Here is a 16,595-nt window from a genome sequence, read left to right on the forward strand (position 1 = left end):
AGGAGGCGGCAAGATTGGAGGAGATGTTCTGGGAGGAAACTCTTGAAGCTGTTGAAGCAACTGAAGCAGCAGCAACTCAGCCCCCGCCTGTAACTCTATTGATTTATTTTGCATTCTCATTTTACAAGTTACAAGTTTTATGTCATTATGTCACTCATACGTTTCTATATGAACAGGAGACCACCCCAGTTAGGCCACCCACTACAAAAAGGCCACCAAAGAAGAAGAAGAATGTGAGGAGACCGCCACCAACTATTCAGCAACCACGACCTCCTCCGCCTATTGTCAGCCCAACAACACCAACTACTACTAGTCCATCACCCCCAGCCTCTGATGTGCCACCCACTGTGACACCTCAAACTATGCAAGCTGCCTCCCAGGGTACTACTTCAAGGTTCATGGAGTTCATGCCAACTCCCACAGTTAGAGTATCAACCTCAAGGAGGTGGCCGCAGCCAGCATTCCGTCCGCCAGCCAAAAAGGGGTCAACAACTGCACACTTGAAAGAGGGGTCAAGCGGAAGCAGCAACTCCACTCCAATTCCGTGAAGCAATAGTTTTATAAGTTATGTTTTTTTTGTAATCCTGTTGGCAGTTTACCATACAATTGTTGGACATGTCACATACTATGCCTTATTTTGTTTACGTTTTGATAACTCTTAGTAGTATCTTGCACATTTCTGTAAGCCAGCTACTACATACTTATCAGGATATTATGCCTGTCTTTGATGTTATTTTGGACCAGAAAGTAAACAAGAATTGCAATTAGTACCACATAATTTTTTCATGTTACACAACTTATAATGCTACATCTGACATTAATTGGATACCAAGTGTGCATAAATGACATATTTAGAATCGATCATGGGTATTTTTATAATGATCTTACACTAACAACTAATAAGGATCAAACCCTCATAAGAATCAGATACACAGTGCACACAACATTACAAACCACAGCCATTGATATCATCAGAAGCCAAAACCTAATTTTGCTAAACTCAGCTTCAAAGCTCCCTAATCTGGTGAGCATTTTCACTTCAGCCTCAGCCTCATCAATATCTTCCTGCATCTTTCTTTTCGACAGTGCTCTCCTCAAACCCTCACCCTCCCACTGCCCTTCGATTTCGTCTACCCATGCAAAGAAGTTGCAGTCTGAGTTCTATCCATGGCAAAAAAAGTAAAATCAGATGCACATTCAACTTCCACAAAATAAGGTGTACAACGGGTTACCTTCCAATTGGGACAACGGACGAACCACCTCCCAAGATTCATCGCCGTCCCGGATTGTAACAGCGTCACCCCCAACCCACGGAAACATCTGCCATTGAACTTCCTATCATGCACCCGTTTTGAAATTGAGCTTCCAGACACACTACCGCTGCCGTTCGAAGGTGGAGTAAAGAGTCTTCGCCTCGACATTGGTATAATTTCGAAGATTATTGTGAATCTAGGGTTCGTGCTTTGGATGAAAGAATGTTTGAATTTGGGAAATTTTGGGGTTGAGGGTATATTATAACAGTCAGACATGTCAGCAATCCACGTGTGCAGTCCCCCAAGCCATGTCACGCCGTGAAGTGCCACGTAGGGAGTGTTACTGACGGAGTCAACGCCGGAATATGGATTGGTTAGTTTCGTCCCACAGAACTCATGATTGATGGATACATTTGGTAGTTTTCGTCTTTTGTGGGTAGATTTGTCAGCATTTTCAACTTCTATGGGTATAAATGGTAGTTTACTCTTCAATATATATATATAATTTATATATGCTTCACCGTCTATCATAAGGTCACATTTTTATTTTTAATATTGGGCTAATAATAGTATTTTTTTTAAATTATGATATACGGTAGTATTTTTTTTAAAATGTAGGATGATTTAATTTATGAAATATAAATTAGATCGTCCAATTTTTAAGAGGTACAAAAATCGAATAATTCGATTTCTGCACTCAGACCGTTCGATTTGTGTTTAAAAAATTAAAAAAATTTGGAGTACACAAATCGAACAGTCCGATTTATATACTCCAAATTTTTTTAATTTTTTAAACATTAATCGATTGGTCCGATTTGTATACCCAAATTTTTAAAATTTTTTAAACACAAATTAAAGAGTCCAATGTATATACCTCCCATAATTTTAAAAAACATCAAAAATTATCACGTTAAGGTATAACACTCTTCCTACTTCCATAACCAAATTTTTTAGCCTCATAAGGTACGTACATTTTCAGTTTAATATGTGTATTGCTTTGTTTCAGTTGTTATATATCTAATATAGTTATGTATGAGAAATAAATTACAAAATTTTTACATATTTTAAGTGATCAAACAAGCGTTCGAGCATGAATTTTTTTGTCGATCTATTAATATAAAATAGTCAATTATCATTTTTATCAAATTCTTAAACTTATAATAACATTTGAATATTAATTTTTAGTTCAACCAGATAATACAACTGTTCCATCAAAAATATTTTATCAAAAAGGTTAAATCACAAAAATCATTTGCCTTTTAAAAGTAGACTTTGAGTGATATTTTATATTTTTTATTTTGATAAACAAATATTTATGTTGCATAAATTTATTTTTGTTAAATTTTAAATTAAATTATTTGTAAATCATTAGTAGATAATTTAATTTATGAGTAATTATTCAAATCAGTCTCTAAAGATTTTAAAAGTGGACATTTTAGTCCTTAAGAAAAATTAATATACAAATCAATCCCTAAGATTTTATTCCGGCAGACAAATCAGTCCTCAATTTATTTTTCAGTAAAGTAATTACCTAGATCAGTCCCCAAAAAGCGGACATTTTAATCACCAAAGAAAATTAATACACAGATTAATCCCCAACATTTTTTTCTGTCAGACATAACAGTCTCCCGTCTATTTTACTTTTACTATATGTCGACCTTTATTATTATTAACTTAGCTTTATGTATGTGGATGATGACACTAGCATATTAATACACTCTTTTTATTAGAAACAAATAAGATGAATAATGATGCTTTGAAATCTAAATTAAAATAATTTTTTAATACAAACATTTTTTTTTAAACAGGACATCTTTTGATTATATTAAATACAAAAATATCAAACAGTTTAAGATAAAAGGGATGGTTATCCACCATCAGAAGTGGAACTACTTCAACGGTGGTTATTGGTTCACCTCCTATAAATATACTGACACACTCAGACTCAGGTAAACTTAAGTTCCAATATTCTAAGCCTGTTTAACCCCTTGCTGACTTAGGCATCGAAGTGTCTTGCAGGTACCACCCCCTACTTATTCAAACACATACGTACAACTCAGACAGTGGCTCCTAGACATGAATAAGTCGGAGACCACCATCCTTCAACATTTGGGCCTTCCATTTGAGTCCAATCATCTGATTTTAGGTAACTTCTGGAACATTGGCGCAATTGTCGGGGACCCAGAGATCAATGCACAATGGCAGATGACCAACCTGAAGACGGGCACACTACATCTGAGTTCGATCAAGAGCATCAGGACGCGGTCAATAATGACCAAGCAATAATACCTATGTCAAGAACGGAGGGACCACACGGTGAAGGCCCCTCGGGTGCTCAGGGATCAAAGAAAATCTCCTCTGAGGCTCATCAGCTTGGAAGGGAGGCGCAAACTCATTCCACTGACATCATAGGGTTACTACATGGCCACCAAGGTCGACTCGAGCAACTAGAACAAGAGCTAGAGCGACAACGTGAGGTAGAGAGGAGTCTTAGGAAAGAAATCGAGTGACGAAAAGAGTTTGAAGAAAAGTTCTCGAAGTTGGAATCCAACCTCGGAAATAAGGATTCTCACGCAGATCGGGAGGATACCCCTTTGGGGGAAGAAGACCTGTTCATTGAGAACATCATGAAGGCTAAAGTTTTCAAGAACTTCAAAAGTCCTGACATGAACCTATATGATAGGACAACTGATCTGAAACATCACCTCAGTAACTTTAAAAGTCGGATGTACTTAGCCAACGCGTTAGACGCTACTCGCTGTAAGGCCTTTCCGACGACCTTAACAAAGGCGGTCATGAAGTGGTTCGATAGCTTTCCCCCCAAGTCGGTCATCAACTTTGACGATCTCTCGCGTAAGTTTCTCACGCGATTCTCAATATAGAAAGACAAGGTTAAGCATGCACCTAGTCTACTCGGAGTAAAACAGGAGGTCGGAGAGCCTCTGAAAGACTACATGAAGAGGTTCAATAACGTATGCTTAGAAATCCAGGACCTGCTTACAGAGGCAGTAATAATGGACTCGTCAATGGACTCCAAGAAGGACCTTTCTCCCAGTCCATCTCAAAGAGACATCTGACTTCCTTGAGCGATGTACAAGAACGAGCTGAGAAGTACATCAACATGGAGGAAAATGCCAGGTTACAAGAACCAAATTGGTGAATTGGGAACCCTCAACAATCAAAAGAAAGGGAAACATTGAGAGTTTCCATCGTAGACGTGTATAGGGAAATTTGTCATACTGAGAAGCTTCCTCCCCCTCGCCCAATAAAAAATAAAAAGGGAGGAAGTCGTAATGAGTATTGCGAGTACCATAAGCTTTATGGACACTCAACAAATGATTGCTATGACCTAAAAAATGTGATAGAAAAGCTGGCCAGGGAAGGTCGGTTGAACAGATATCTCATGGAAAGGTCAAGCAGTCGGGAAAAAAGGAAGAGAGATGGCGAAGACTTCGAACAGAAAGGTCCACCCCCCAAACCCCAGAGCGACATATTTATATGATTTTGGGAGGGTTTCCTGTAGGAGGACTTACTAAGTCGTCTCAGAAAAGACACCTATCAGATCGGGAGTGATGGACCCGACCTCTCTACCATCTCCTTTACCAAAGAAGATGGACAAGGTGTCATACCCGGGCATGATGACCTTATGGTAATCACCATGATCCTTGCCAATGATCACTTACACAGAACTCTGGTGGACCAAGGGAGCTCAGCCGACATATTATTTAAGCCGGCATTCGATAAGTTGGGGCTAGACGAAAGAGAGCTAAAAGCCTACCCGGATACACTCTTCGGGTTAGGAGATGCTCCTATCACACCACTAGGCTTCATCTCCCTACACACTACTTTTGGAAGGGGATCGAAGTCAAAGACCTTAAGCATCGACTTCATTATTGTCAATGTAGCCTCCGCTTATAATTCCCTGATAGGTCGGACGACATTAAAACGGCTGGGAGCGGTTGTCTCAACCCCTCATCTTTGTATGAAGTTTCCAACACCAGAGGGAATTGCTACCATAAAAGAAGATCAGAAGTTGGCAAGGAAGTGTTACAATGAAAGCCTGAACCTAAGAGAAAAGGGCAAGGAAGTCAATACAGTGGAGCTCGGAGGAGTTCGAGCGAGAGAAGAGTTACGACTACAGCCCGGAGGAAAGACGGAAGAAATCAAGATTGGACAGGAGGTCGGAAAAAACACCAGTATAGGAGCCAACATAGGGGCAGAACTGAAGCAAGAGCTCGCAAAGCTCCTACGAGAAAATTCTGACCTTTTCGCCTGGAAAACCTCCGACATGCCTGGGATAGATCCCAGGCTTATGTCACACAGATTGGCTGTCTATACGGGATCCCGACCTATCCAGCAAAGGAGACGAAAGCTCGGGCCAGAATGAACTCAAGTGGTCGAAGAACAAGTACAAGCCTTGCTAGAGGCTGGATTCATCAGAGAAGACAAGTATCCGACCTGGCTGGCAAATGTGGTGTTGGTCAAAAAATAGAATGGCAAGTGGAGGATGTGCGTCGATTACACCGACCTTAATAAAACGTATCCAAAGGACCCATATCCTCTATCTAATATTGATGCCCTAGTAGATTCCAGCTCGGGATATCAATATTTGTCATTCATGGATGCCTACTCAAGATATAATCAAATCCCGATGTATAAGCCGGATCAGGAGAAAATATCCTTCATCACGCCCAGAGAAAATTATTGCTACGTGGTCATGCCATTTGGACTAAAAAATGCAGGGGTCACATATCAAAGGCTGATGAATAAATTATTTGCACCTCACCTTGGAAACTTAATGGAGGTATACGTAGATGACATGTTGGTAAAGACCAAGGATGAGGCTAGCCTCTTGACCGACCTCTCACAAGTCTTCAATACCATAAGAGGGCACGGGATGAGGTTAAATCCCACTAAGCACGCCTTCGCAGTGGAAGCTGGAAAATTCCTAGGATTCATGCTAACACAAAGGGGGATTGAAGCTAACCCTGACAAGTGTAAAGCAATCCTAAAAATGAAGAGTCCGACCTGTTTGAAAGAAGTCCAGTAATTGAATGGCCGACTTGCAGCAAATCCAGATTCTTGGCGGGATCAGCAATGAGATCCCTATCACTTTTTTCATTAATTAAAAAAGGATGCCAGTTCGAATAGACTCCTGAATGCGAAGAAGCTTTCGAGGAGTTCAAAAAATTTTTGAGGCAACCTCCATCCTCACCCGGCCAAAAGCAGGGGAAGAACTCGTATTATATCTAGTTGTCGAGAAGGCTGTAGCGTCAGCATTAATACGAGAAGATGAGGTTAGACAACATCCCATCTACTTCACTAGCAAAGTATTACAGGGCCCCGAGTTAAGGTACCAAAAATTTGAAAAGTTTGCATATGCCTTAATTGTGGCATCCAAAAAACTCCGGCCTTACTTTTAGGCCCACATCATCAGAGTTCGGACGAACCAGCCCATGAAGCAAATCCTTCAAAAAACGGATATTGTGGACAGAATGGTTCAATAGGCTATAGAGCTATTCGAGTTTAATTTGAAATATGAAGCTCGGACAGCAATCAAAGCTCAGTGTCTCACCGACTTCATAGCCGAATATGCAGGCGACCAAGAGGAGGCCTCCACAACTTGGGAGATGTAGACGGGTCCTCCAATAAGGTCGGGAGCGGAGTTGGTATAGCACTGGTCAATCAAGAGGGAACCCAAATATAAGTATCCCTGAAATTTGACTTCCCTGCCTCCAATAACCAGGCTGAATATGAAGCTCTGATTGTAGGACTAAAACTTGCCAAAGAGGTAAATGCTACCAAGGTGATAATCTTCAGCGACTCTCAAGTAGTAACTTTTCAAATTAATGGAGAGTACCAGGAAAAAGATCCCAACATGAAAAGGTACTTGGAAAAAATACTCGAGCATCCCAGGTAGTTCCTTGAGACTGAAGCAAGACATATAACAAGGGAGCTCAACAGCAGAGCCGATGCTCTTTCCAAACTAGCAAGTACCAAGCCAGGAGGAAGTAATAGGAGCCTGATACAAGAAAATCTCCAGAAACCCTCAGTCATAAAGATGGATAGCAAGCCAGACGTCTTGTCTGTCTCTGGCTTGGACCTCAGATGGATGACTCTCTTAATTGAATATCAGAAATTTGATATCCTTCCCGAGGAGCAAAAGGAGGCCCAAAAAATCATAAGGGAAGCACAGAACTATACTATGGTACAGAATGTCCTTTATAGAAGGGGGATATCTACACCATTGCTGAAGTACATCCCAACCTCTAAGACAGAAGAAGTCCTGGAAGAGGTACATAATGGGATTTGTGGAAATCACCTCGGAGCAAGGTCCTTAGCCAGAAAGGTGATACGAACTGAGTTCTTTTGGCCGACTTTGCAAAAGGACACTACCGACTTCATTAAAAAGTGCCAGCCCTGCCAAATGCAGACAAACTTCCACGTCGCTCCCCCCCGAAGAGCTCATTAGTGTAACCGCTCCATGGCTATTTGCAAAATGGGGATTGGACCTACTCGGACCATTTCTCCAAGCGTCAGGTCAGGTCAAATACCTTATTGTAGGAGTGAATTACTTCACCAAGTGAATAGAAGCAGAGCCACTGGCCACGATAACAGCACAGATAAGTCGGAAGTTCCTCTACAAGAACATAATCACCCGGTTTGGGGTTCTCCACTCTATCACTACAGATAATGGTACTCAGTTCACAGACTCCACATTCAGAAGCCTGGTATCCAGCATGAAGATCAAGCATCAATTCACTTCGGTAGAACATCCCCAGGTGAATGGGCAAGCTGAGGCAGCCAATAAAGTTACATTGGCAGGATTAAAGAAGTGACTTCAAGAAGCAAAATGGGTCTGGGTGGAAGAACTCCCTCAAATATTATAGGCTTACCGAACTACACCTCACTCAACCACTGGTGAAACACCCTTCCGACTAGCTTATGGCATAGAAGCCATGATTCCTATTGAGATTAATAAGAAAAGTCCAAGGGTGAGATTCTATGATGGGGTCGGAAACGTTCAAGCCCACAAAGAAGAACTCGAACTACTCCCAGAAATTTGAGAACAAGCCCGGATAAGAGAAACAACATTAAAACAAAGGATGGCGACAAGATACAACCAAAGATTTATTCAAAGAAGCTTCGCCTTGGATGACTTAGTTCTCATCCGAAATGACATCAGGACGAACAAGTCGGGAGAAGGGAAACTCGCTGCGAACTGGAAGGGACCCTACAAGATAGTTGAGGTCTTAGGAAAAGGCTACTATAAAGTGTCCGACCTAGGAGGTTCTGAGCTCCCAAGGTCGTGGCACGCTTGCAATATGAAGAGATATTACAGCTAGAAGCAAACCTTACTCCCTGATATACTCTTTTTCTCGACTTCATGGTTTTTTCCTAAAGAGGATTTTCCTGGAAGGGGTTTTAACGAGGCATTAAAGCAAGGGCTAGGGGTATGAAATTTATTCCCTTAGTAGCAAAAGCATCCTTGTAAAGCCACATTACATTAATAATAATATCTCTCCCTTTATTATCTTTTTCTTTTGAATTTCCATTTACCATCACTACGATTCACACTGACTTAAGCTCAAAAAAGTGCAAAAATCCATGACCCGACCTAGATGGTCGGCAAGATAAAGTGACGAGGTACAAGTCGGGGTAAAGAGGTTATAAAAGACGATCATAACAGCTCGGAAATAAGATAGCTAACAACTTAGCCCGAGCGAAACGAAATGCATCGCAAGAATAACCTAAGTTATGGAAACGATTCAATAAGCGAAGCAAAATTGAACGTATGAGAACTAATGGAAAACAAAGAAACAGAAAAGCCCCTTAAAGGATCAATGGTAAAGACTTTTCCATAAAAGCCTTGCCAAGACAAAAGATTGCTTAGCAAAAAGGTTTTCTTATAGTTTTATTGGACAGTAACAAAATTATCTAACTTAGATAAAAAAAAAAGGACCATTTGATAAAAAGCCCTCTTAAAAGCTTTGCAAACTTGAAGTTCAAAACAGCAAAGGATTTTTTCGCAAAAGACCTTATAACCTAAAAATCCTTCAACAAAAGTTTCATCAAACAGCAAAAAAGAGATGTCGTCACACGAATAAAAAGCGACAACTTTGTTAAAGGTCCTATTCAAAAAGGATTAGAAAACAAAAATTGTTGTTTAAAGATCCTATTAAAAAGAATCAAGAGTTAGGAGCCATCAAAGCAAAAATAAACAAACATACATAAAGTGTTCATAAAACGGACCCACAACCTGGGCCTTAAAGGACAGATTCAAATAGGACCAATGAGAGAATTATCATCTGAAGGGGAAGTCGGGTCAGTCACAGAAGTCGGAGGGGTCGGGGGAACCTCTTCGGCCACGGAGGTCGAAGCAGCATCAGGTGGGCAGAAGAACTCGGCAGTAACTCCTTGGGTGCAGTGACTTCACGAGGAGGAGATTCAATTATACGTTTCCCTGCCATCTTCAACTCGGAGTCTATTTCAGGACAAGGAGGAAAAACTATCTCTCCATTGATAACAACCTTGTCAGGGTGAAGAGGTGACAAGTCCAAGTAGGGAGCAATAACTCTGACATGTTCCTTCAAAACCCTGAACACCTCCTTAGTCCCTTCGACAATGGAGTCCTCCAAGTCCTGATAGCCCTCCCAAAGCTTTTCCACCTCCGTTTTCAAGTCAATGTTGGCCGAAAAAATCCTAACGTAGTTTTGCTCAGCCTTTTCCTTCAAACCCTCAGCCATTGCACAAGAGCCCATTAACTGCTTCTCTCTTTCCCGGGATTGGGAGAGTTCTTCCTTCAGCTGAGCATTCTCCTCCTGTAGCCTCTTCTCATCTTCTTGATACATAGCAATTCGCCCCTAGAGATTCTCCAAAGAATGCTAGGTCGCACTCAAAGGGGTTTTTTCCAATATATCAAGAAGAGAGATACATACCTCGGCAATCTGAATTCTTCCTCGGATTAAAATCTGAAAATGATTGCGGATAGCAGCATCATCCATAGCAATTTGACTATGTGGAAGGATGTGCTTCCTAGAAAATTTCACTCTATCAAAGCCGGTGTCCCCGACGTTAGAGGCACCGACTTCTGAGATCTTGTGTTTTTTCTTTTCAGATTCCGAGGAAGAAAGAACTGGGGGGAGGAAGAGGAGGAGTAGGAATTGGATTTACCAAAATCGGCTAAGAGGAAGAAGTCCCCAAACCCGAGCTTTGAGAAGGAGAAGTGGCAGAGGTTCCGACCTCTTGTGCAGCAGCTCGGGCACAAGCATTCCTTTTAGCCTCCTGCACCTTTAGGTAAGCTTTTGACCCGCTTTTCATTTTTATGAAAAAGAAAGCAAAAACGGTAGGTACACAAGTCGGAAGTAGGAAAAGTTGGCTATAAAATCAAAAATAAAAACTACCTAGCTCGGTCCTGACATAGCTCAGAGATCCAAGAAGAAATTTTTTGGTGTCCAGGTTTGGAGCCCATCCCCAAGCCTCTCGGAAAAACTCTACTACAGCCTCCTCTACCTCGTCCAAATCTACCAGGCTATATTTTTCTATAGGGGAAGTTTTGACCCAGTATAGAGGAAATTGGGGCTCATTGTTTTCATTCAGAAAAAAAGGGTTGATGGCCTTCAACGGCTTGAACTTTAAAAAAGCAATTTTTGAAGTCATGGAAAGACTCATCAAAAATGGAAAAAGCTTTCCGGCCTTGTATAGCTCGAAAGGAAACCCACTGCTACTTATTTTTAGCACTAAAAGGCTTTGTTAAATGAAAAAGATAGAAAAAAGTCTTTAAAGAGATCAGAAAATTGAGTACATGACTGACAAGCTGGTAAATTTTGAGGAAACCCCAAGAATTGGGATCAAGGTGGGAAGGAGCCACCCCACAATGGGATAACACCTCCATTTCAAAATCAGAGAAAGGAAGGGTAACCCCCAAGCGGGTAAACAAACAATCATACATAAAAACAAAGTGGGGGTTAGAGTCATTAATCCTCCCACAGCAAACTCGGTCCTCAGGGTCTGGGGCCACTAACTCGTATTTAGGTTTGTCAGCATCAAGACTACAGATCCTATGGTATTTTCTAAGTTCAGTTATAAAAACATCATCTACTATGGGGTGTTCAGAAAGGATAGAGGAGTCTACCCATCTCAATAAGACTTCAGAAACTCAAGAAGACATTTTTAGAAATGGGAAAGTATACAGGAAGATATACCTACATTGCACAAAGAAAAACTATCAAAAACAGGTTTTGAAACAACACAGTTCCTTTCTCAAACAAAAACCACATCAAAGGAAACAATTTTTATAAAAAAAGCACAAAAATCCAAAGTTTCCTACTGCAAATAACGAAGGTGCCATGAAACCTACCCAGAGTCTCTTCTTCGATTATTCAGTATGCTTAAATAAAAACAATGAAGATACTGTGAAAGCCAATAAAGAGTGAAGGTAATGAGAAACTAACATTTTTTGGAGAAAAAGAACCGACTGCAAGGACGAAAGGGGCGCCAAAAGTGCTAAAAAACCCAGGAACGGAGGAGGCAAGCACCAAAGCGCGAATGACTTTCGAATGTGGAAGAAAGCACAAAGAGAAAATTCGAAAAGAAGACGAAAGAAGAGAAAGAGGAACATTGAAGAGTACTAATGAGAAAGCTAGGGGCATAACTGTAAAAGTAGTCCACTCATTAAAAGGGGGGCGCCGTTACCAATGTAACCGCTCTCCACGTGTAGATGTGGAAAAGCAAAAGACGTGACGGTTGATAATTTGAAATCACGTCGGTTTTAAAATCAAAATCACGTCAGTTTTCCGACTTGAAAGGAGAACCTCGACCTAAGTATCCCCGAGTTCGACCAATACTCGAACCTAACTCATATTAAAGAGATCGGATTCGAGTACAGGCACCATTCATACCCTAGCTCAAATAACAAAGTCAGGCCCAAATCGATGTAAAAAGGCCCAATCTAGCATATTGGCCTCTACCATTTGTCCGACCTCTTTCAAGAGGTCGGGTTCGACGTAAGCATACACTCAACACTTATCTATGTGAATAACTGCCTCCGTAAATCTCTCTCCCACTTCTAGAAGAGAAATCTCAACAACCCTAAGATAAAGGGACGGTTATCCACCATTAGAAGTGGAACTACTTCAACGGTGGTTATTGGTTCACCTCCTATAAATAAACTGACACACTCAGGTAAACTTAAGTTCCAATATTCTAAGCTTGCTTAATCCCTTGCTGACTTAGGCATCGAAGTATCTTGCAGGTACCACCCCCCACCTATTCAAACATATACATACAACTCGGACAGCGGCTCCCAGACATGAACAAGTCGAAGACCACCATCCTTCAACGTTTGGGCCTCCTATTCGAGTCCAATCATCCAGTTTCAGGTAACCCCGGAACACATACATAAGAATCTAATGAATAAATTTATCATTATTTTTGTTCAAAAAATACAAAAAATTACGGTACAGTATTATTGTGCAATTAATAATAATGATAATAATAATTTACTTTTTTTGGACAGAGGACTATTATGTCTGACGGAGAAAAATATTGGGATTAATCTGTGTATTAATTTTTTTAGGACTAAAACGTCTGTTTTTAAAATCCTTGGGGACTGATTTGGGTAATTATTTTGCCGAAAAATAAACTGGGGACTGATTTGTCTGTCAGAGTAAAACCTTGAGAATTAATCTGTGTATTAATTTTTCTTGGAGACTAAAATGTCAACTTTTAAAATCCTTAGAGATTGATTTGGATAATTACTCTTATTTTATTTTTGTGTCGATAACTTTATTAATTGTAGACTCTGATTTCGATCTTTTACTTTATAAGAATAAAAAATAAATTTTTTTAAAAGAAATAAATAAATTTTAATTGAAAAATAAAATATTTTAATTAATTAAGTAAACATTCTAATTACTGAAATTTAATTAAATTCTATAATTTTATTAATTTATTTTAAATATTAAAATTCATTTTTATTCTAACTAAAATTTAATTTTTAATAAAATTCAATTTAATTCTATATGGTTAAAGGTTTTCAAAACCGTACTACCATAATACATATTAGAGGGATCAGATCCATGTAGATTGCACCGCAACTTCTTTGTTCACTTGCATCATTATAGTTTTAGAAGGTCAACAGCGTTACTAACCGGGGAAAAAAAAAAGGTCAGCCTTTAATCCTTTATTATTATAATTCAAAATTCAAAGGTGCCACGCCGAATATCAGTGTCAATTAACAAAATGGTTAGAATTTATATTAATTAATTCATTAATATTTTCCAAAAGTGATTATTTCTTGGATAATTATTAATAAGACCTAGATGGTCACTATATGTTTGTTTTAGCATATATATTACTAGTTTAAAAGGAAGAATATGGAGCAGTCCATTTTGTATTTGCTCATTTATTTTATATTATGTTAGGTGAAATATAATGTTTGTTAACTGTCAAGTCTTACATACCAAGTAATAAGGAGATTTATTAATTTGTCCAAGGTATTTTAGTTAGGAGGCAAGGTCAAAGTGACACTCTTTGAACAGATCGCATAACCAATTTCACTTAGCTATAATTAATTAATATATGAGTTAATTAATATATGAGTTAATAGTCAAATTAGTTCCTAAAAGATAAGATATTTTTTAAATTTGTCTCTGAAAGATTTTTTAATCAAATTGGTCCTTTAAAAATTACGAATTAATCATATCTGTTCTTCAGTTACTCCACTTACAATTTTCATCAACGATTAATAATTAATGTGAAATATTAACTGATAGCATACATGACACATAACATATTCAATTAGACGTTGATTAAATATGTTTACGAGAATCTATCAATTTAGTCATTAGGTCATATTAGGAATAGAATTTTTGTAATTGAAAAAAATGAGTAAATTAATAAATTTTCATAAACATATTTGGTCAATATCCAATTAGACATATCAGATATTATATATGTTATCAATTAACATTTTATAACATCAATCTTTAAAAAAAATTGTTAATGGAGTGACAGGAAGACAAATAAGATTAATTCGCAATCTTTAAAGGACTAATTTGTTTGAAAAAATCTTTCAAAAATAAATTTAAAAAATGTCTTATTTTTTAGAGATTAATTTGACTATTAACCCATATATATATATATATATTGAATAAGAAAGTAATATTGAATAAGAAAGTAATATTGCTATATATCAATTATTTAAAATTGAAATTAGTGTCATGAAGAATCGTTTAATTTTCAATTGCAAGTAATTCAAAGGTGTCATTTCGAATTTTTAACCAGAAATTAATTTGGTTATGGATAAAAGAATGGTGATAAATTTCTATACGAATGTATGGTGTGTTGTCCACAAATGTGGACCTGCGTCGATCAGAGACCTGCAAAACATAGGTAACGTTTTGCAGGCGTTGGAAATCAACAATCTGCAGCTACTGCAAAACGTAGGCTGCGATTGGACGAGGACGGGAACCAGCTTGCAAAACGTGTCCTGCATGCCGAACGGAGCAGCTGTTGACCAACATGGGACGGTGCAAAACGCAGGCTGCATTTGTCAGCGTAGCAGAGCCAAACGAAAATTGCGTTTTGCAGGCTTCCTAGCTACATGCGCGCCACGTGTTCTCGAAGGGTGTTCAGCTTGGTCCATAAAAACGAAAACGCAAATAGGAAGGGGAGCAAAGTAAAAAACGAGTTACTGAAGCAAGGTGAGGAAGAGTTGAAGGAGAGCGAGGAAGCAAGAGTTAACAGTGAAGAAGTAAAGTGTTGTTGAAGAAGAAGTGTACCAGAAAAAAAATGGTGCGTAATTTTACCAAACTGGAAGAACATATTATTGAGTATTTGGATCATCCTCAATTGGTAAGTAATTTTTTTTAATATTTAACGATGAATATATATATATATAGTCGAATTTTGTTTATTTGTGTTGTAATTAGTAGTATTGTGGTTATTAATATTATTATTACTAATATTATGTTGTTATTTATTTCTCATTACGGTTTAAATTTTTTAATACTGTTTTTATGTTATTATTGTTATTATTAGGCAAATTAATCTCTGTATTATTGTTGTTGTTGTTGTTATGTTAATGAGAATAACTTATTAATAATTTTTAATAAAAATAATGTGTAATAATTTATTATTATGTTTGAAGATAATAATAATACTGTTTAATAAATCATAGATAAATATTTATGATTTTTTAATAATTTATTATTATGTTTGAAGATAATAATAATACTGTTTAATTATTGTTGCTAATTTTTTTTGAACAAATTATTAACTGATATTATTATGAATTTAATAATTATCATTTTTCTTTTTGCAGGCTATCAGGAATTTGTTGCCTAGAAAACTGGATCCGCTAGATACCTTTAACGAGGTAGCTGCAGCGGCACTGACATTGACTGGGTTTCAACACGTTTCGCAAGTAGGCGAAATGAGAGGTCACTCTGCACTACTGAGTGCTTCGGTGGAACGCTGGAAGCCAGAGACTCACACATTTCATCTTTCGGTTGGTGAATTGATGGTGACGCTAGAAGATGTGAGCTATATTTTTGGTCTCCCGATTAATGGGGAGGCCGTTACGGGTAGATCAGATAGCAGTCACCAGTTTTTGGTGGAAAACTGCATTGCGTGTTTTGGTCGGGAGTCCGATCCGGAAGATCACGTGTTGGGGAAGGTTAATATTGCTTGGGTCCGGCGGTGCAGAGACACCGAGAAACGGGGAGCGTTTTAATTTGAACACGAGACCTTGGCATCTTCAATGTCATTGCTTTCAACCATACTGGCAGAGTCTGGTAAGAAACTTCCCAATCACCGAAAACTTTTGCGACAGCTTTCTGCTTTGCCAACCAAGCCTTGCGGCGGTAACTCACAGTGTAGTTGAACCTGCCTTGAACTTCTGCAATAACAGACTTCACCTTTATCGAGGGGTCTGCTTCGACCAACGGCCTAATGGCATCTGCAATTGTGTCTGAGTCCAACTTGGCATGATCTTGTGAAATCGTGCCCATGGTGCACGTGTGCTTGCCATTGTATCTCCTGATCTCCCAACAAGCTTTTTTCGAATCAAGCTAGCTCGGATAAGCCAGTCGTACCCTGCACCATACCCCTTGCATTTCGCATAGAATGTTTGCGGTTCAGACTCATACACAGTGTAATCAACTCCTCTAGTGATGGTGTAGCTTTTGATCGCAGATATTATCGACTCTCTCGATCCAAATTCCATTTCGACACTAAACTCGCCATCTTCCGCCGCAACGTTGCTTTCACCTACGACATGTGCACCACCATCAGTCAGACAAGGCAAATAAAATAAGCACTATAAGAAACTTGAGTTAA

General features: G+C 38.8%; 1 protein-coding gene and 1 long non-coding RNA gene across 2 annotated transcripts; both read left to right on the forward strand.

Moving 5' to 3' along the window:
• LOC110268490 lies at positions 1,741 to 2,287 on the forward strand. Its single transcript, XR_002356560.1, has 2 exons — positions 1,741 to 1,787; positions 2,217 to 2,287. It is a non-coding gene; the product is annotated as an uncharacterized LOC110268490 (long non-coding RNA).
• On the forward strand, positions 15,048 to 15,990 carry LOC107647350 (serine/threonine-protein phosphatase 7 long form homolog). Its single transcript, XM_021108277.1, has 2 exons — positions 15,048 to 15,110; positions 15,580 to 15,990. Exons 1-2 carry the CDS (start codon positions 15,048 to 15,050, stop codon positions 15,988 to 15,990), a joined length of 474 nt encoding a protein of 157 aa, XP_020963936.1.

This window comes from Arachis ipaensis, chromosome B01 (assembly GCF_000816755.2).
Source record: "Arachis ipaensis cultivar K30076 chromosome B01, Araip1.1, whole genome shotgun sequence".
In the NCBI taxonomy this organism is placed as follows: Eukaryota; Viridiplantae; Streptophyta; class Magnoliopsida; order Fabales; family Fabaceae; genus Arachis; species Arachis ipaensis.

Coding starts and splice junctions, on each gene's coding strand:
- LOC107647350 (XM_021108277.1), top strand. CDS start 15,048: ATGGTGCGTAATTTTACCAAACTGGAAGAACATATTATTGAGTATTTG. Junction 15,111..15,579: donor ATTTGGATCATCCTCAATTG/GTAAGTAATTTT, acceptor TTCTTTTTGCAG/GCTATCAGGAATTTGTTGCC.